This window comes from Rhineura floridana, chromosome 9, assembly GCF_030035675.1.
Source record: "Rhineura floridana isolate rRhiFlo1 chromosome 9, rRhiFlo1.hap2, whole genome shotgun sequence".
Classification (NCBI taxonomy): domain Eukaryota; kingdom Metazoa; phylum Chordata; class Lepidosauria; order Squamata; family Rhineuridae; genus Rhineura; species Rhineura floridana.
Window position 1 is genome coordinate 40,040,175 of NC_084488.1, and position 21,262 is coordinate 40,061,436.

The 21,262-nt window shown below is 40.8% G+C and overlaps 1 protein-coding gene across 9 annotated transcripts in view; it reads left to right on the forward strand.

Annotated features, from left to right (window-relative positions):
- SORBS2 (sorbin and SH3 domain containing 2) overlaps window positions 1-21,262 on the forward strand; it is a 128,058-nt gene that overhangs the window by 68,222 nt on the left and 38,574 nt on the right. For 3 of the 9 annotated variants that reach the window (XM_061585107.1, XM_061585112.1, XM_061585114.1), the window contains 5 exons: window positions 521-604; window positions 4,000-4,056; window positions 13,551-13,600; window positions 15,871-16,058; window positions 20,874-20,962. In XM_061585107.1, coding sequence (XP_061441091.1) covers window positions 521-604; window positions 4,000-4,056; window positions 13,551-13,600; window positions 15,871-16,058; window positions 20,874-20,962 — 468 coding nt within the window. Of the gene's footprint in view, window positions 1-520; window positions 605-3,999; window positions 4,057-13,550; window positions 13,601-15,870; window positions 16,059-16,823; window positions 18,411-20,873; window positions 20,963-21,262 lie in introns of all 9 variants that reach the window. The other 6 variants (XM_061585110.1, XM_061585111.1, XM_061585113.1 and 3 more) reach the window with 4 other exon arrangements.

Genomic DNA, 21,262 nt, shown 5'->3' on the forward strand with positions numbered 1-21,262 from the left:
AATTAGCATGCTTTCTTTGGGTAGCCCAAATACTGCCCCAAATCATGTGCATTTAACTATCATTAACAGTTACATACATCCTGAAGAAAAGAAAGCAAATTATATGTTTTTGTTTTATTAAAAATTGAGATCTTTCTTTACTTGTACAAAATAACAACTTGAACACAAGCAAACATGCTTCTATTTGTTGCACAACAATGCTTTTTTTGGGGGGGAAAGCCCAAAATAATCTTGTGTAATCTTTTTAAAAGCACATTATATTTTCTGTATTGTGTGCACACAACAACCCTTTGGTGAACAAGCTTAAAAGGAGGAGATCAAACAACCAGTGTGTGACAACTCTCAGGTCAAACCTCATTTTACCACAAAATCCCCTCCTCCATTCCTTTGTTTTTGTTTCACTCTCTTTCTCTCCTGTTATCTGTGCTAATGTCTGTGAGTCATCAGTGTGTCATGTCATTTCCAACACTTTGATCAGTGTGTGCCTTTTCCTTCCCTTTTTCCTTCACAACTCTTCCAGACAGGTCGCATAAACCCAGATGACATAGATTTAGAAAATGAACCCTGGTATAAATTCTTTTCAGAGCTGGAGTTTGGACGCCCGGTAAGTGAGGCTAGAATATTAATAGATAAACTTTAGGAAAATAATGTGTAATTCACACCTTTCTAGATCTCATTGCCTCGATTCCAAATGTGCTTCAGTGCATTAGAAAAGGAATAATTGATACACACTGACATTAGGCTTTTTGTGTGTTTTAAGTATTGCAGTTTATAAGTTTCATTTAGGATGACAGGGGAAATTGCACCCAAGCTGATAGGGTTTTTATAACAGTGGCCAGCCAAACTGAGCCACCAATGAATTTTCTTTAGTATTTTTGCTAAATGAGCCCTGTAACTTATTGGAACACTGATGATGATCACTAATTTGGAGTACTCATTGCTGAGACTGATGATGTAAAGGCAATTCTAAATGACAAGAAAACCATAATACATTAAATTTTGTATTAAGATTTCATTATTGCTTGTTTAATTTAATAATGAAAGTGATCATTACTCTAATCTAGGTCAGAGGCATGTGAGATCTCACCTCTGTCCTACAGAAACACAAAATCAGTTAAAATGAAATAAGTACTTGTCGTGAGAAGAGGCTACTTTCTCTCCACCCACATTAGACTTCTGATTTCAGTTACCAGCAGTCTGATGCTGCTATCTCCTCAGAAGGGAAATGGAGCATCTTCAGATATTGCAGGACCCACTGCCACCAAGATGCATAAGTGCTTTATGCTTCAGGTTTTTGCATTGCGGTTGTGATGTGTGAAATGGCACCTTAAGCAGAAAAAATGTACATGTGTTAGGTGGCCATCAGGATAGTGAATCTTAACTTGCCCAACTTTCAGGGTATTACTGAAGCAGCACAACGATCAGAAGGTTGAGGCAGTTTTGCACACAGGTGTTGCTCTTGCACTAATATAACTGGTCGCATACACACCATACGTTTAAAGCACATGGCTTCCCACAAAGAATCCCAGGAACTGTAGTCTGCCACTCACAGAGCTATAGTTCCCAGCACCCTTAACAAACTTCAGTTCCCAAGATTCTTTGGGGGAAATCATGTGCTTAAATGTTTGGTGTGGATATGTCTCCAGCCTGCTCTTAGCTGCTTTTCAGTCCCCTCTGGGGAGATAACAATACAAGTTGCACTTTCAGTAACATCTAAAGTTGTCCTGTGAGAGGAGCCAGACAATTACAGATTTAGAGTGTGTGCATGGAAGTGTGGGGACTACCTCTTGCATTGTGCTTGGTAATTGCAGCATGTTTCAGGGAAAGCTCCCCTACACCACCATTCTCACTCCACCTATTCCAAGATTTAGTCTAGAAAAAAAGGCATCTCAGCTCACACGAACATGCACACACCTCCGTTATGATAGATACTGGGCAGCTTTTTCATATGCAGAAAGAAGAATCCCACCAGAGTAAAGGTAACCAATACCAAGTCCCATTTCAAAACCACACCATTGGAAGTAAACGGCTATTCCTCATACCTACATTGGATAGAGAAGAGAGTTCCCTGGTGCGGAATTTTCATTGCATGCATTATGCCAGAATCAGACTTTCTGTCATGCTACTAGGTGTTGTTAATCTGATTATTACAGTTATCACACGATAGTTTGCAAGATTGTCTGAGTGCAACCTTAGATGTTCTGCAAAATGTATGGCTGCCACTGAAAGGAGTGCCAGTGGTTAGCTCCCGCTCCACCTTTGTAACATCTAGCAGAATGGGTGTCCTGAAGTTACAGCATTCTGCGGTTCCATGCCCCTGCTCCACAAATTGGATGCTAATGGGTTCAGAATGTAGTAAGTTCTTCTACGTGAGGTGTAGCCAACATGGTGCTCTCTGGATGTTGTTGGATTATAACTCCCATCAGCCCCAGTCAGCATGGCTAATGGTCAAGGATGATGAGTTGTAGTCCAACAGTGCCATGTTGGCTGCCCTTGGCCTAGACGTTACCAAATACTGGATTTGGTAGCAGCTGGACCTTTAGTGTAAAATCAACTTTGAAGCCTAGGTATATCCTTCAGATGTTTAACAATTTCTTTCCTGAAAGAATTCAATTATTTGTGATTCAAAACCCAGCTGAAATATACTTTCATATTCACACCATAGAAAACAGCTTTGGCAGCATTCTATCTCATCTTTGAGACAGCCGTTTATTATAGTTCATCTTTAGCAGGGATGGGGAACCTTTTTGGCCGAGTGGGCCAGATCGTTATCTCCCCCCCTCCTGGATTGGAAATTTTGACAAGTGAGCAGTCATCTGACATCATAATGACATCAGGGGATTGATGTCAAAGTCCTTTACACAGTGTTTCCTAAACACCCAACAACCAGCTGGCTGTCAAGCAGTTGGGAAATGCTGCACAAAGGCTTGGTATGCCCTGTGCAGTGCTGAGCACAGGGTTGCAAAGCATTTTTTAACAGCTGGCTATTGGATGTTTGGGAAGCACACCACAGAGTGATTGCAAAGCCCCTTTCAGACAAGCCCTGCCTTTACCTGCCCACACCTGATGTCATATAGGGCAGGTGGGTGTGGTTGTCCCAAACGTCCTTGTGGGCCCAATGGGGAGTCTTTGTGGATTGTAATCTAAAGGGAAGAAGATCTGAGATGCATTCTAAGATTTCTGCTTTTCCTAAAGATGGGCAGATCAATCTATTTCCAGCCCATATCATTTTTTGCATATGTTCATTCCTTTCAACCCATTTCTGAATTAATGTGCAATTGTTCTAAAAAAAATCAACATTAATATTTGCATTTAAATACACATTTAAATATCCCTCCCCTAAAATATCTACTTCTAAATGTATTTTCCGGCAAAATACCTATTTCTAAATATATTTCAAAATACGTAGTTTGGTAATTGTGTGAACCAAAAACTGCATCACAAAATTCATATGTCCAAATTCCAAATGATATCTATATTTGGATATGTTCCTTAGTCTGGCAGGTGTGGATCAGGGCAGCTTGTATTCGAATTCAATGAGCAAATTCCTCAAGAAGCACTGGGTGTTCCATAGCCAACTTCCATTCAAGTGCAATGCAATGAATGGAGGTAGTAGAGGGTAGCAGAACTTTGATTGTTTGCATCCCATACACATCCAGAATACTTTTTCTTCATGCTATAATTCAGCAGAGACCTAACTAGGAGGCAGTAATATATTCAAAAGTTTATTCCTGACATTCTTCTGTCTTGCAAGACTTAAGGCTGTTGATAGTGAACGAGAATTCCACTGATGGCAACAAGTGAAGGTTTATTGAGATGGCTGGATAGTTTCCGTTGCACATTCTTCACCACAGTCTATTCCCCACTTTTTTGTTATGTTTGTGCCACTCTTGTAATCTGTCAGCAGTTTCTAACTATGTCACCTTCTTCACATGTTTCATTCCTTGCTGCCATTGATTCTCCTCCATTTCATCTCGCAATTCTGCTTATATGATGCAGCCACCTAAAAAGCTTTTGGATTATGTTCAAGACAATCCTCCAGGTCTTTCTAATGAGGTAAATGAAGCATGTTTCTTCTATAGATGATTAATCAACATGGGTGTTGAAGTCATGAGTTCTTTCATTTAGTTTTTATGTAGTGCTCACCAGGGCTGGCACCAGTGAGTGGCCAGGTTGGGCCCTGGCCAAGGGCACCTGAGGGGCCCCTCCTTAGGGTGGGACAGTGAAGCTCCCACTTGGTGATCCACAGCAGCATCAGGTTGCAGGACTCAGCAACCCAACGCTGTCGTGGATCACAAAGCAGGAGCTCCCATGGGCCCCCACCCCTGATACAGGCAGCACAGGGCTTAAATAAGCCTGCCTGCAAGTCCACCTGCCCCACCTACCTGTTCCATCAGCGCATCAGGGTGTATGCACTGTGCATGCAGATCTGCCATCGCCCAAGATGGTGAGGGTATGCCTAAGGGGTTGATGCCTCTGCTGCCATCTTGGGTGATGGCAGTTATGTGCACACAGTGCATTTTTGCAGATGGACTGATGCAACAGGTAGGTGGGGCAGATGGGCTTATTTGAGGGGTGTTTGCCTTTATGGTGCTGCAGACCCAGAGCGGGCTGGTTCCCAAGGGCTCGTCATGCCTGGCACCAACCCTAGTACTCATCTATGGAACATCCTGTAAAAAGCCATTCTAATAAAATAAAATTATAACTTTGTTTCTTTCTAGCATCAGTGGAGGCTCCCCTTTAAGGACATTGGGGCAGCCCCCTGCCAGAGCCCACCTGTCCGGACCTGTAGGTGCAACACACTTGTTTCTCCACAGACATTTGTTCTGACAGCAGCCCACACAAATCTTTCTTCTGAGCTGTTCTGTGGCTTTTCTCCTCCCCTATGCCTGCCCATCTTTCTCTCAGGGTAAAATTGCCGTATGCTTACTGTCCAGGTGCAGCACTCTGCTTATTTACCCCAGAATTTCCCCAACTGGTTTATGGGACACAGATCAGGACCAGAGTTTGGTGAAGCATCACTGATTACCACTTCCAACCAATCATGCTGCTTAAGGGCATAGCTAGGCTGCAGAGTGTAAGGGAGACGTTGGTAGCTGGTCCCTCTCATTTTTATGCACAATATACCCTAGTATGTCTGTTTTTGTACACATTACTTGGCTGGAGAATTGCAAATTTCAAAGGATGACTGTGATTAAGTTCTCCGCTTGTTTTGGAAAGTACAAATTAGGTAGTTTTGCCTTTAAATAAAACTGAATTCAGTTTCTCTCCCATTTCTATTTGCAACTAGGGGATTTGCTTTGCTGAGTTGGGGAAATAAGCAAAGAGATTCTGATCACACTGGCTTTCCTAGCAGCATCTTTTGGTATATGGGAGATAGTGGGAACTTGATACACATCTGATATTGGGCCCCTCCTTAGGGTAGGACAGTGAAGCTATCGCTTGGCTATCCAAGGCAGTGTCGGGATGCAGGATTCAGCGACCCGATGCTGCCATGGATTGCAAAGTGGGACCTCCCATGGACCCCCACCCCCGATACAGGCAGTGCAGGGCTTAAATAAGCCTGACTGCCCGCCCCATCCGCCTGTTGCATCAGCATATCAAGGTCTGTCATCACCCAGGGTGGGAGGGGCATTCCTAAGGAGTTGTCACCTCTGCCACCATCTTGGGTGATGGCAGATCTGTGTGCGCTTGTGGATGCACTGATGCAACAGGTAGGTGGGAAAGGCAGGCTGCCTGTATAAGGCAGGGATGTTTGGCTTTATGGCACTGTAGACCTGGAGCAGCCTAGTGCCCAAGGGGCCAGTTATGCCTGGCACCAGCCCTGGCTCAAAGACTGAGCTTGAGCAAGGAATTCCCCACTTCCAATCTTGTCTCTGCCACTAACTCACTCAGGTTGCGATCCGATACATGTCTGCTCAGAAGTAAACTCCACTGGGTCCAGTGGGACTTACTCCCAGGTAAGTGTGTATTGGATTGCAGCGTAGGGAACTTAAGCAGTTTACTATCTCTTAGCCTCAGTCCCCCATTTGTAATATGCAGATAATAAAAATAACTTTCCTTACACGCTTGTTAATGTATGTCAAATGCTTTGAACAATCCAAACCTGCTAAATAAATGATTGCAAACATTATTATTGTGTGGTCATGTTGACCAAGATAGGAAATGTGTTGTAGTCCACCACAAGTCATACGGTAGGACTGGTCTTGGTAATATTCAGGTACTTTGATCATGTTATCATATTCAAATAACAGTGGCCCACACTAATGTATATCTCTTCTTCACTTTTAAAGATAAAATTTGATAATTCACTTTTCATTTTCAAATGACAGCTGCATCAACTCAGTAGCTGTCAAAAAAGGCAGTTTCTTATAAGCAAATTAATATGCCACGTGGCAAAAGGACACTGAAAACCATTTTCCCTTGAGACAAAATCAGGAGGAAATGTAATTTTACCTTGCTTATAGAGAAACGAGAGCTATTCACTGAAAAAGCTGCCAAGTTATACAGTTTTGCCTTTCTCTCTCTCTCTCTTTTGTTGGTTCCAAAGCAGACAGTGGTACCTCTGAATCATGCTCTTATGGATTCTTTCATGAGTAGTTGCTGTTCTCTGTGTTTTGCTTCTCTGTAATAAAGCTTCACGAGGGAAAGATAAGAGGCAGCACAGGGAAGATGAAATAAGAAGCAATGTGGAGAAACACTTAAAGTGCCAGATGATTATCTGGAGCCATTTGAAATAGTTGCCACCATTTTTCACCCATATCAAAATACAAGACAAATATGGAGGTACCTATAGTTCTGAGGTGAAAAGATTTGTAAGAGTTTTGAGGAGAACTTACCATTATGCAAACCATACCTCTCCAAGGAATTTGGCTATCTTCTCATTGTCCCGGAAATACATTCTAAGAAATTATTTTGGAGGATGAAACATCTGCAGGAATGTAGGTCAGTGACCATGTACACACATAACAATAAAGCAAGAATGAGATGCATGCAGGGCTGGCTCTACCATTAGGTAGAGTGAGAAAACTACCTCAGGCAGCAAAGGGTGCCGAAGGACAGAGCTATATGTACCATGCAGCCTGCTCTGTGTTTCCGAAGATAGTCTACTGCCTTCCATTGCAGTAGGTAGATCGGGCTGTTCTATTGCCAGTGTTGAAGTAAGATTCAGTTGGCTTCTGTACATGGAAAGGATGGGTGCCGTCTTGTCCTTCACTTCAAGCAGTAAAATACCTTGTGCCATTCATAGATGTATGTTGATGTACAAGCAGGTAAGCAAAACAGGAAAGTTATAGCCAGTGCTTTTTTGTGTGACAGTACTCATCAGTACTGAATACCAGCACCTGCCCATAGCACTTTTATGAAGATACGAGTACCAGCACCACATTTTTTACCCCAAAGGCACTGGTTATAGCTTAGTATTCATTTGAACCCAGGAATATTTTTCGTTTCTCTATAAGAAGCCAGGATTGCTAGCCATAAAACAAGGTTTGTTCTTGGTTTATAAATCCTGGCTTGTTAGGGAGAAATAAACCACGATCCTGGGTTTGGATGTAGCACTAACAAAACTATCCCCTTCCTGGTTTGTTTATACACTCACATAAAGAGAGTGACTAACCTTATTTTTTGTTGTTGTTGTTATGTGCCTTCAAATCGATTACAACTTATGGTGACCCTATGAATGAGCGACCTCCAATAGTCTCATTTGTTAGTGATTAACCAATGAAATTAGTGACTAACCTTCTCAAGGGAGTTTTGTATATGTCTAGTTCTAAAGCTTTTTTCTCTGCAAACTCCACTGGAATCATTTGCCTCTCATCAAGTGCTAAAGATGCACCTTTTTACCTTGGCGTTTTGTCACCTGAGATGCATGTTTTAGGACCCACCCTATCATTTTGATTGTAAATTGTTTTTACAGATTTTGATACTGTGTTTTGATATTGTTGTAACTGACCCCAGGATCTAATTGATGATAATAATACATATTGGGTTGTATTCAACCAAGTCATACTCAGAGTAGACTCAATGAAATTAATGAACTTGGGTTAAGTCGTGTCTACTAATTTTAATGGGCCTACTTTGAGTAGAACTAGCATTGAATACCACCGACACAGTCTAGTGTTGCTTAAATTACTTCAGTATCTATTCCCTGCTCAAATCAGAAAATATTTTTCTTCTTAATATACTACACTTTCAAGGTACAGGCTAAAGTAATACTGATAATTTTTTCAGGTTTCAAATGCATTTCATTTTATTTCTGACTTTTACATATAATTAAATAAGCCTTTGGATAGTGTTGATAAAGGCTTCTGCATATGTTGGTTTTCAAGAGAAAATCACTTTAGGGGAGATGTAAATGTGTATGGTGCCCGAGATTTTTTTTTTTAACCAAGAAATATCCCTGATAGATAAATTACTGTTAGGACTTGTTACCGGGGAGGGACCATAGTTCCGTGGTAGAGCACATACTTTGCATTCAGAAGGTCCCAGATTTAATCCCTGGCTTTTCCAGCTAGAAGGATCAGGTAGCAGGTGATGGAGAAGGCCTCTGACCTGAGACCATGGAGACCCACTGCAGGTCAGAATGGGCAGAACTGGGCTAGGTGGGCAACTAGTTTGACCTGGTACATGACAGCGTATGTGTTCTAAACTCTGCAGTGCAAATAGCGGTAACAAATGTCAGTTTGGTAGCAGGCCTGATGTCAGGAGTCAGCATGGGTAGGCATCTGGTAAGGCTCCATGCATTGCCAGGGGACTCACTGCAGATTGGATCCTCCAGAATAACTGCTGGACATCACAGGAGGCAGAGCAGTTTCAACAGTCCACCAGCCTGTCTCCGGCTGGGTTCTCCAATAGAGTTGCCAGGGGAGAAGCAACCCAAACCCTGAGATTTGGGGAGCAGGCCCTAGTGATGTCATGGCAGCGAGCCCCAGTAATGTCATGAGACGGGCCCAAGTGATATCATTAAGCATGATACATTAAGCATCAACCACAGTTGCTTGCAGCACACAATTCAAACAAAACTGTTTCTCTGATTGGAAATTAAGATAGAAATTTTAAGTAAAGGATGGAGCCTGGGTAGGGAACATTTAATCTAGCCTACATGTTTCTGGCAAAAAGGGTTTAAGTGCCCTCAGGCCAGGCCAGTCACCAGAAGGCCATTGTAGGAAGAAAGGAGCCTAGTGTTGTAGAGATGTTAGATGGGAGCACTCAGGAGTAAAGATGGATGCCCCTGAAGGCTGCAATTCTAAACACAGAATTCTATGGACTAAGCCCCATAGAACTCAACAGGACTTACTTCTGAGCAGATATAGTCTGCAGTGTGCTGTTGGTAAAGCTTCACTAGGGATCCTATGCAAAGATATCCATATCCAAGCAGGGTTGGCACCCCCCTGGCTGCAATGCCCTGCTCCTATCTTTTAACATGGCTGCTCCAGACTTCTACAGATTTGAACGTTCACTTCAGAAAGAGATTTGAGAAATGACTAAAAGTAAGAAGATTATCCTTTTCTGTACCCTGTGGGCTGCTATAAACTCACTTTGACCGCCAACCCAATTCCAGTGAGTAATAATTGACAGAAAGAAAACACACATGGTTTGGTCTACCTTCACAGGCAGCAGCCTGGAAGCAACAATTGCAGCCACACTTCCAAATATGTTAATTCTCTTTTACCACTGTTGGGCAAGAAACAAACTGTCATGCAACCAACAAGGTGCATCATCAGTGGGTTTAAGGGGATTGAACTGAGTGCATGGAACCACTATTGTTGCTTCTATGGATGTAAGGGGTGAGGTTAAAGATAAATGAAATGCAAATAGAAAAGAAAAACTTAAGACAGGGATGATTTCCTAAATGCAATACCATACCAACCACAACACGATTTCTATGAGTAAGGCAGAGAACTCAGCATCCCACAACCAGTCTGGATTCATAACCAAAAACCAAAACAAAAAAAAGCGTGTCAGCCAGTCAGCCAAGGTCACAGAAATCCCCATGCAGTACAGTCTGACCCGGATGCTGCAGATTGTGCAGAATGCTGTGGCATGATTGCTGAGATGAGTGAGACCCTATCAGCACATAATATCTCTGTTCTGAAATCTTCACTGGTTGCCAATTTGCTACCAGGCCAACTTCAAGGTGTGCTTTCCATATTTCAGGTTCCACATAGTATTTGTTCTGCTCTTGTAAGAAATCAGTCCTTTAGTGTGGCAGCTCCTACGCTTTGGAACTCCCTGCCTATTGACATTAGGCATATGCCTTCATTGTACTCTTTTCAGACCTGCTAAAATCATTTTTGTTTAGGCAAACCCACCCGGGCATGTAGAAGCTGTTTGTTTTTGTTTTTAACTCATTGTTGGTTTTATTGTTTTAAATATTTTAATACCTGTTTCTAACTGTTTTTTCCCAATAATTTTATTGTTTTAATTCCTTCTGTAAACCACTTTGAGATTTTTTACAATAAAGCAGTATATAAATGTTGTAAATAAAATACATAAATAAATTTTGGAGTCACTGTGGCCCTTGGGTCTCTTTCCACTTTTAGGAATAAAATAATCTGCCTTATACCAGCTCAGGCCATTTGGTACCATCTAGCTCAGTACTGATGGCATGGACTAGCATTGGCTCTCTGGGATTTCAGTCAATAGTCTTTTCCAGAAATTGAATTTTGGACTGTTGCATGCAAAGCATATGCCCTAACACTAAGCTACAACGTTTCCTCTGTTTAAAAAAGTATATTTTAAAATTGTTCTTTTCAATTCACTAATGAATGCACATCATGCCTAGGGCCGATCCACACCATTCATTTAAAGTACATTCAACACACATTTGAAGAACATGAATCGCACCACAGAATCATGGGAACTGTAATTTGTTAAGGGTGGTGAGAACTATAACTGTAAGGGGAAAACTACACTTCCTGGAATTCTTTAGGGGAGGTCATGCGCTTTAAATGTGAGTTGGATGTACTTTAAATGTATTGTATGGATCTACTTCATAAACTTTGCCTGGATGTAAATCATTTTAATTCATTTTTTTCAAAATGGAAATTAGCTATAAAGTGTACTGAGTGACCATTTCTCAGCCTATCTGCCTCTCAGGATGAAAACAACAGAAGGGAACCGTGACCACCCCAAGGAAGAAGGGCACACTTAAAATGTAGAGGAAATAATGTACAACCATAGTGTGAAATCAAATACTTATTGGGACACAGTATGGAGAAATATTTATATAAGCATGACTGTCAAAGATGTTTATTATTTACACAACCTGTAAAGATATTTGTAGTGCAATCCTATGTTTGATTACTCAGAAGCAAGTCCCAAAGTATTCAATGGGGCTTACTCAAACAGGGAAGTGTGCACAGAAGTGCAACCTCAAGTGATAAGGAACTTCATTCATCCAACCCAACATTCAGAATCATGCCACTTTAAGCTGTTTTGCAACTGTTTATACTTCTTGTTATGGTTGTTGGATTTTAAAGGGATTTATTTTTATTGTGAGCTGCCTTGGTTTCCAATCACCAACCCTACCTCACAGTTATTGGAAAGACTCCATATACAGACACACACACACACTGGAGATGTAAAAATACATCCCGTATAATAGTTTATTGTTAAACCAGTTGGTCATTGCAGAACATTTTTTTAAAAACCGGTATTAGTTTCCTAGATAATAAAAACTGATACCTAAGTAAGCCCCACCTAATTGCTTTAAAAAATAGGATTGGAGGGGGAGAGAAAGATTTACAACACAAACACAATTCTTTGCTATGTTCACTCAAAAGTCCCATCCATTTACAGCACAATCGTAACCATGTCTACTCAAAAGTAAGTCCTGTTGAATTTAATGCAGTTTACTCCTGGTATGTGGGATTAGCATTGCAGCTTTACTCAAATAAAAGTGAGTATTGGATTAAAGCTTCATATTGGGACAGTTTCAAAACACTGCCCTCTTTAACAGCCCAGGAAAATTTAAACATATTTGACTTCTGCATACAAGAGAGAGAGAAACTGAAAGCTATATACTTACTCAGTTGATGAGATTTTCAAATAAGCAAGAAAAAACAACCATTTTCGGGCGTTGCAGTGGGGTCTAGGCACTGCCTGGAGAACAAATCACAACCCTGACTTCTCTTATTGGCTACAAACTTGAAAGGGTAGGGTTAGAGCAGCCAGCTATGATCACATTTACTAGAAGTTGTGGGGGGGGATGGCTGACATTTTGGTGTATATCTCATGAACCAGACCACCTAGATACTTAATTTTCTAAAAAAAGCTGAGAGTCCAGAGATTAAGGTGACTCACTGAGAGGACCCCAAAATCCAGAGTCTCTGGGCAAAAACCAGAGACCTGGCAACCCTATTCCCCAATCCCCAATGTGGGGTGGCAAGCAGTGACAAGGAGAGAGGCAGGTAGCACAGGGATACTCCAGTGACCAGGCTCACTAAAACCCAGAGTCTGCTCTGGGTGGTAATGCAGAATCTCTTGTGCCATCTCTTCCAGCACAAGGATGACCTCTAGAGGCATGATTATAAAGTTCCTGTAAATATTTGCTCAAGAAAAAAATACTGAAGTAATGTAAAAAATAAAAAAATAAAACATATATATGAATTCACTCTATCAGGCTCTACTGCCACTCACTGAAAGTAAACAGGTTTGCCCAGATGCAGCACAGTGGTAAATTGCTTCTTGTGATACTTTTTACTTTAAAGCTGTGTATTTATGTATGATTTTAGTTGTCCTGCTTTTCTACTTAGAACAGTAGTACACAGTGTGAAAATTCTATTTTCAGTTCCTTGGGTCATCTCTGAAATTACATAGCCTGAATGTAAAATATGTTTAATATGTGAATGGCATAGTTTTATGCCCATGAAAAGATGTTCCTGGGACGAGATTCTTTTTCTAGCTCTCACAAACTGAAGTACTACATGAGTCTAATTCCGGCGCAAGCTTTGACAGCCGTTAAGTGGCTAGATTAAAAATAGTGGTCACTAAGGGCTGAACATATATTAACAAGTTTAAAGTATTTGCATTCCCAAAGATTATTTGGCTGTCACTTCTTAAGAAAGAAAACGTCCTTAGGTTGGTGGGACCAACTCTGCACTTAACATGAAGTTTAAAACATCAACAAATGGCTATGTACGTTATAGATGCTTAAGCTTTGTTTACAGAGAATTTCCAGCTTTCTTTGAAATTAATGGTTTGGTAAGTAATTGCAGGATATCTCGCAACTCTCATTCATTGACTGAATAATGAGACTGAATTATTTGAGGTGTTATCTTCCACTGTTGTTTATAAATAATAGCACATCTAATTTTGGGAACAGACTCAAAAGGCACAGTTTGCTGCTGGACCTTTACTTCAAGCAATAAATGGATGAACTTTGAAAACTGACTAACTTCTAATTTTTCAAGCTTCTGTAGGTGTGATTGATCGTTCTAGCTTGATTGCCAAGTAATTCCTATAGTCATTGCAGAGTGATTTGCTACGAATAAAAGCTGTGAAATCCCATGTTAAAGTGTAACAGAGTCTCTTGTTTGTCTCTGCAGACCTCCTTATATTACAGTCCAACAGACAGAGGTTTGGACAGACCTTCTAGGTAAGGAAATATCAGTGAAAGTGTGTGTAACTGTACTCGACATTCCTCCTACAGTAAGACATTTCCATGTAGCTTTTTTGACTAAAGCACAGACTCCACTCCTTTGCCTATTTTTGCTAAGCCTAGTCTGATACAGATGCTTCTGGCTGGGGTTCTTATCTCAGTTAGCACAGATCTAGTAATCTGTTCTTGAGCCTTTCTGTTTGAATATGGACCCCTCCAGACATCCTTTATGTTGCACATTCATGGTGATCTGTGCTCATGATGCTGTCTGGGCAGTCACACACGATTCTGCTTTCAATACTGTTTGTGCCTGTAAAAAATTTGGGGTATCACACTGCTTCATTTCCAATCAGTGCATGTACTGTATTTTTCTGGTGAAATCACATAATTTTTTATACCACAAATGTTCTGGTTTATTTTTGTCCTGCTTTTGCTGTGCTATACCCCTTCAGGGCAGTAGTCATGTTGTAGCATTGGGGAAGCATTGCAGAACAAGTTAAAGCAGAATAAATCCTAATTGCACAGTGGGGAGGACAGCCTGGCTGGGAGTCCAGAGTCTGAGAGTTCAAATCCCTGCTCATGTCTCCTGGGTGTCAAGGGCCAGCTAAAGATTGCCCCACAGTGAGTGGCTCAGGGGTTACATGCCCTGCCACCTGTGCAGCCGTGGGCAAGCTGCATAGTCCCAAGGAGCCCAGTTGCCCCCCAGCTGGCAGTTGAGAACAAGGAAGGGGCTGGCTTGTGCAGCTGTGGCAAGCTGAGCAGGCCCTAGCCAGCTGGGGAGGACTAGCCTCAGAGGGAGGCAATGGTAAACCCCCTCTGAATACCGCTTACCATGAAAACCCTATTCGTAGGATAGCCATAAGTTGGGATCAACTTGGGCAGTCCATTTCCATTTTCAACGCATTATTATTGTGTCGAGAACATCTTGCAGAGTATACCTACAATAAAGCACCATTCTGGAGGGACCACATGAAGCATAATTTGGCCTTATGCACTACATCATGAGACCTCCCTTCATCTCCACCACAAGATTCTTTAGCGAAGGGAAATTGTTAATACATTTATGTGCGTTCTTTTTCTAAAATGCCAAACCCTTGAAATGAAAATATGCATGTTGTTGCTCCTAGCCATGTTTATAGTGCATTTGAATTCACCAGAATGAAACTTGCTGTACCTAATCCAAGTACTTGCGTTCTGATGTTTAGAACAAAACAATAATCAGTGAAGAAATTCCAAAATCCTAATTAACATCTGTGGTGAGCAACTTGTTTCTGCAACGGTTGAAGTGCATAAGAGCATTGCTATCAGCCAGATTTGGTTTTAGTTTGCACAAGGAAAGAACTAGTTTCTAATTATGTTTGCAACACTGAAAGGTGCTGGTGGTGGAGAAGATGAGAACCAAGAAACATGCTGAACTATGGAAAAAGTATGAATAATTTTTTACCTCCTGCTTTGACCCGCAACTGTCAAATGGCTGGCAATTTCTTAACTATGGTTAAGAGACTGGGAATAGGCTATGGACTCCCTCTCCCTCCTTTTTCCCTTCTCCAACATGATTTTTTTTTTAGTCTGATACTATCTGGGGATAGAAAAGGGGGAATAGGATGTAAAATTCAGAGATGGGCAACTTGTGGCCCTCTATATGTTACTGGACTACAAATCCCCTTGTCCCTGACCATCGGCCATGCTAGCTGGGGCTGATGGGAGTTGTCTATAAATGATATGACAGCAGTATAGGAAATCCTTCTTGCCTAGAAACTATTGCTTTGGAAAATCCTGTGCATTTACTTCTAGGTAGACTGGTAAAGGAGACAGGTTACACTGTCACTGGAAGATATCTATTTCCATGCAGTGCTTCAGAAGGCATTCTCTTCGGCTACAAAATCACATCATTTCCTTGTCATCTTTCACCTTTTTCATTCAGTTGTTAGAAGACAAAGGAAAATCATGGAACTTGATGCCTATAGGGGTTGTGTTACTAGCTTTATCTGCTGTCAGGAATAAAAGGGTCAAGGCCACAATGTGGTCAGCCTAGCAGACCACAGCTGCAATTCTTGCCAATTTAAAAGAGCTTGGGACACGTAAACAAATTAATCTGGAGAATATAAGAGCTTGTTGCTACACAGTTGGTCTAATCGTCTTGTTTTGTTTTTAATATTAACATGTAATTAGGTAAGCGATGGCTGATGAGCTCATCTATCAAATAATCACAATTTTTTTTTTTTATGTGTCCTGTACACTGAAACTCAGATTCCTTATTTCCTTAGCTCTGCAAGTACTGCAAGTGACTACAGGAAAAGAAGGAAGTCTGAGCCTGCAGTAACTCATCAGAAGGTGCACAGTGATCAAAATGCAAACCGGACTAGCCTGGGCCGTACAGATACGCAGAGCACATACTCTACACTTACGAAGCCTGTTACAAGTTCTTCTCCATCATCTCCATCAAGAGCAAAAGGTAAGAAATGAGCACAGATGTAATGACATACTCATTCATTATAAACTGCAAAATATTGTTTTGATATTGATGGGTGATGAATGCTCTTAGATTATCAGAATTCAGTTAATCTTTTAAATGTCTAGTTTCCAAGCAAGAAGTCAAAACCCAGTGCTTATAATTATATTCATCCTCTGATATGGATATTATAAAAGGTTTTCTGTAAGAAGATTCTTCTGATTTACCAATTATTCAAGAAATGTAGACATAACCTCAAACTAGACACCTAGGTGAACAGGATGTGTGACTAGACTAGTCTGCTTTTAGAGCTGACATGATCATTGTGTGTAGCATAGTCCCATGGATTTCCATTAGGGCAGAAACGAGACTATCTTGATCTGAACATGGTAGATTTGCTGGAAAGAGATATTCTTGTCTTCCCACCTCAACTCTTAAAAATCTGATTCTGTTTGATACACCTTCAGATATTAATAATGCAGTCCTATACCTGTCTACTCAAAAGTAAGTACCATTGAATTCAATGAGGCTTGTACCCAGATCTGTGAGTATAGGATTACAGCCAGAGTCTAATTAATGTTTGATATATTTTTCATCCTCTACACTTTGGTAAGGTATATTTAGTGCTTAATGCCATGTTAGGAAGTCTAACTACCTCCTCTCTGTTTTTTCTGGCATGTGCTGATTATCTTTTCTTCTATCTGATTTTGAATCTGTTAATTTCTGGCAATGTCTCTCTTTCACCATGCTGCTCTGTGGATTATAAAGGTGGGGATATTAGCAAAGTATGTTCATCCCTTTCCAGTTATTCAGTGCCCAACTACAGCACCTCAAACAATTTAGATTACTGTAGAACCTCTGGACAGCGCTTGGCTGTGCCAAGTGACTCAAGAAGGGCAATCAGCTACAAGAATGGCTGGCAAATGTCCCGTCAAAATGCAGAAGTCTGGAGCAGCACAGAAGAGACTTCCTCTCCCAAGCGGAAATCTCGTAGTTGTGATGACCTGCTAGCAGATGATCGTTGTAGCTTTCCAGACTCACAGAATAAATCTGAAAGCATGGTATCTTTATTATGTGAGGAAGATTCCAAAGGTGTTTCCTCATCTACATGGGCGTCCCCATATGCTTCTGAAAGCTGTGGCTCCAGTCGTTCAAGGGCACGTCATAGATCAGCACATGATTCTCCTGGGTTCCTGAAAATGTATAAGAGAATGCACCGTATCAATCGCAAAGACTTGCTCAATTCTGAGGTGATCTGTTCTGTAAAGTCCAGGGTATTGCAGTATGAAAAAGAACAGCGTAAAGACCTGCTACAAGGCTGGAAAGAATCCTCCACTGAGGAGGTGCCCAGAGACATGGTGCCCAGTAGAATATCTGAATTTGAAAAGCTAATTCAGAAGTCAAAATCAATGCCAAACTTAGGTGAGGAAGCATTATCGACAGTAACCCTCCTTGATCCCCTTAAAAATTTCTGTGCAAAGAGGCGGTTTTCTATTGAGTCCTTGCTGGAGGAGGAAAATCAAGGTAGACACGCTACTCAGGTACCAAGGAATTACAAATCTAAAACTCTAGTGCCAATTCACATTGAAGTGACCAGTGAGGAACCGCAAAGATCACATCTGGAATATTCAGACAGTGACCAAGATGGGGTGGTCTCTGACCTCAGTGACTTCATACAGATAGAAGGCTCTTCCTTTTGTAGTGAAAGTGATTTTGACCACTTTTCCTTTACATCGTCTGAAAGTTTTTATGGATCGGGCCACCACCATCATCACCACCACCATCATCACCACCATCACAAGCACCTCATCAATTCCTGCAAAGGGAGATGCCCAGCATCATACACCCGCTTCACCACAATGCTAAAGCATGAAAGGGCTAAACAGGAAACTACCCCAGAAGACCCTAGAAGACAAGACTCAGACTCTGGCCTCTCTAAGATAGCATTCCTAGTCAGCCCAGTGCCTTTCCGAAGGAAAAAAACCGTAACCCCCAAAAAGCAGGCTGAAAAGACTCCGTGCAAATCATCTGTCTTTGATGCCCTGGACTCTGCTCTTAAAGACATCTGTGACCAAATCAAAGCAGAGAGAAGACGGGGAAGCTTGCCTGACAATAGTATATTGCACAGACTTATTTCTGAACTGCTTCCAGACATTCCTGAAAGGAATTCCTCCCTGAAAGCTCTTAGAAGGAGTTCCATGCACCAGCCTTTTCATCCACTGCCTCAAGATGGTGCTATTCGTTGCCCTTTGTACCAGAATGAATGTGGAAGATTACCGCTTAGTGCCTCTTTCCAAGACATGGAAACAACCAACAGCAGCAGCCAAGAAAATGATAGTGCACTATGTTTCCAAGGTTGATTACCTCATTTTCTTTATGCTTGTGAATAAGTCATCCACCCTTATCCCTTTCACTTCCAGCCCATTGTCATTGCATTTATACTGTGTATTTAGACATGCTAGAAACAAAGAGTTCATTGTGCAAAAAGTCATAGGAGTGAAAGGGTCAGCGATGAGTGTAAAATTAAAGCTATCTTTGCACAGAGGTGCAGTTGTCAGACCAGCAAATAAAGGGAGAATGTAACCTTTGTTGTTAATCCTTAAATAGACTGCTAAAATATGTTGGTGGTGAGTCATAATGGAAATTAGGATCACACCTTTGAAAAGCTCTAATCCCAAAGAACTGATCCAGAGTTTTTAAAGGAAAGAAGATGTCTGTGATCAGGGCAAAAATATACCAATAAAATACATGAGTAGTAAGAAGCTAAATAATAGCATTAAACAATGGAAGGAAATCTTGTTTTTAATTCGGTTCTAGCTAGGTTGACAAAAGAGTATACACAATTATGTCTGAAAAATATGTTTGCTTTGCTCAATTAAACATTTTTTGTAAATAGAATATTAGACTCTGTAAGATAAGTTTTCATTGAACAAGGATTCATTTCTGATGGTGGCAAAACTAGATCTCTTTACTGATTTTTAAACGCCTCCATTCAGTTGTGAGAGGCACAAATCCCACAGGACAAAGACAGGGTGAGTATTGTGTACAGTCTTTGTGTAGCAATTCCATTGTACATAACTTAGCTTAACTTTACATTTTAACAAAAAATATTGAATGTTGGTATACATTAATAGCACCAAATAATATTCGGAGACATTCAACTCTGCAATTGCCTGTTTTACACATAGAACTAATCTATAATTTAGCACTATGTGTACATGCAGCTGCAAGCCTCTGGCTTATGGACTCTCCTTTTCTAAAGAAAGGATTGGAAGCATGTGCTTCTGTTTTTAAAACAACTTCCTTCATTGTATCCAAACTTAGGAGAAGCTTCTGATTAGTCTAATTTATGGTTTGTTGAACCAAGCCAGGATGAAACCATGGTTTATAATTCTGGTTCACAAACCAGAGTTCTCCCAGTTCAAACATAAGAGAAGCTCTGGTTCATTTAAAAGCAGGAGCATCTCTGGAAGGAGGAGCAGATGGGCTAAGGCTTGCTGCTGCTTATGCATGGAGGGCTAAACTATGGTTTAACATTATGTAAGAAATGGACCAATGAGTTCATTGTCCTTTCTGCTGCATGTACATGTGACAAGATAGACACATCTGCCAGTTACATGTGGCAAAAAACTATATATACGATTTATGCAAACAGGTGGCTTCTAACAGGACAGATTAGGCTAACACAGGTTGCAGCTTGAAGTTAGCTGTGCTGATGATATATTTTATCACAGTGCTACCACAGCACGCTGGTTGAAAATTTCTATGGGGTCTGTCCCTGTCCCTGCCGTGATTGTAATCGCTATTTGAAAGTACTGGCAGAGAGGTTTGTTTTACTTACTACTTAGAATTTCTGTAGTCTTGAAGTTATCAAAAACAGATATGTGCTCATTGCCCTATTCTTTACAAGCAGCATAATCCTAAATATGTTTAATCAGAAGTAAGTCCCACTGAATTCAGCAGAACGTTCTCCTAAGCATATTTAGGATTACATCCAAAAGAAGTTTTGCAACAATCATCCTGTTCAAATGGCTGTCTCAGAATAAAATGACAATATGAGAGCTTTTTATGTGCCGTTCCAGGAATTCCTTAAACTGGGAATAGATTGTATGTTTGCCACGTGATTATCAAGGATGGGAGTTGTCTGAGTTATTATTACGGTTTCTAGGGAGGGAATTTACCCTTCATTGTTTGCTGTTTTCCCACTAAAAATTGCCTCCAAAGATACTGTTTCAGTAAACAGCAATTCAGGGGGAAATAGTGAAGGGGGAGAGGCAGTTTTCAGTGGAAAAGTAGCACAAGGGAAGATGCTGCAGTCCCAATTCTGATAGTCTAGTTCTGTTCTTATATGAAAGAGGAACAAATACTTATTTATTGATAATCTGGAAAATGTCTAGTAGTTCACCATTCTGTCATTGTGGCATGCTTGATACATTCCCTTGCATGTGGTTCCATGTTTAAAATTGTACGCTTGTTGCTATGCTTTTTTTACCTTTTGCATCTTCAGTATCTTGTACTTCTGTAGTTGCTCAGCTCACTGTTGTGTAAGTTAGAATTCAGAAAGATGCTTTGGTCCTGTTTTTGCTCTTTAACTGTACAAGTTCAGCTTGAAGCCATAAAGTATTAGTAGAAGTAATTTCCACAGTTCAGTTTTAGCCTTTCTTTGTCCTTTTTATGTATGTATTTATTTTTCTGTGTTTGTTTAGTCTCGGCTTGCATTTTGCATATATTTTAGATGTAGTATCCCTTGAAATAAAGTCCAACAGCTTTATTTGTACGTAAATGGAATTTCACAGAATGGCATCTTATTTTCAACAGACCAGGAGTCTCCTGGCAACTATTCTTCAGCTTTCATTGATGTGGGTCGATGGGCTCCAAAGGAAAAAAGAGGAACTCCAGAGAGAGAGGTAGTTAAAAGGAAACGTATAGCTCAAAAGAGCATATTTGAAGTAGTCTGTTGACATGTATAAGGAGTTTATAGGGACGCTGTTTATCAATTGTGCTTTCTGCTGCCCAGAACGCAACAGACAATTTGCAGGCAATTTGCTTGTAAACCCAATGGAACTAGGGGGAAAGAAAGAGAAGAGCCTGCCCCCCAATGGTCTTGATGTTGTCTCTGAAACAAGCTGCATGTTATGTTAAATGCATGATTGCATTTAACTTGTTGGGGGCAGAGTTGTGTCCTCATGGAGGGAACTCTATACATA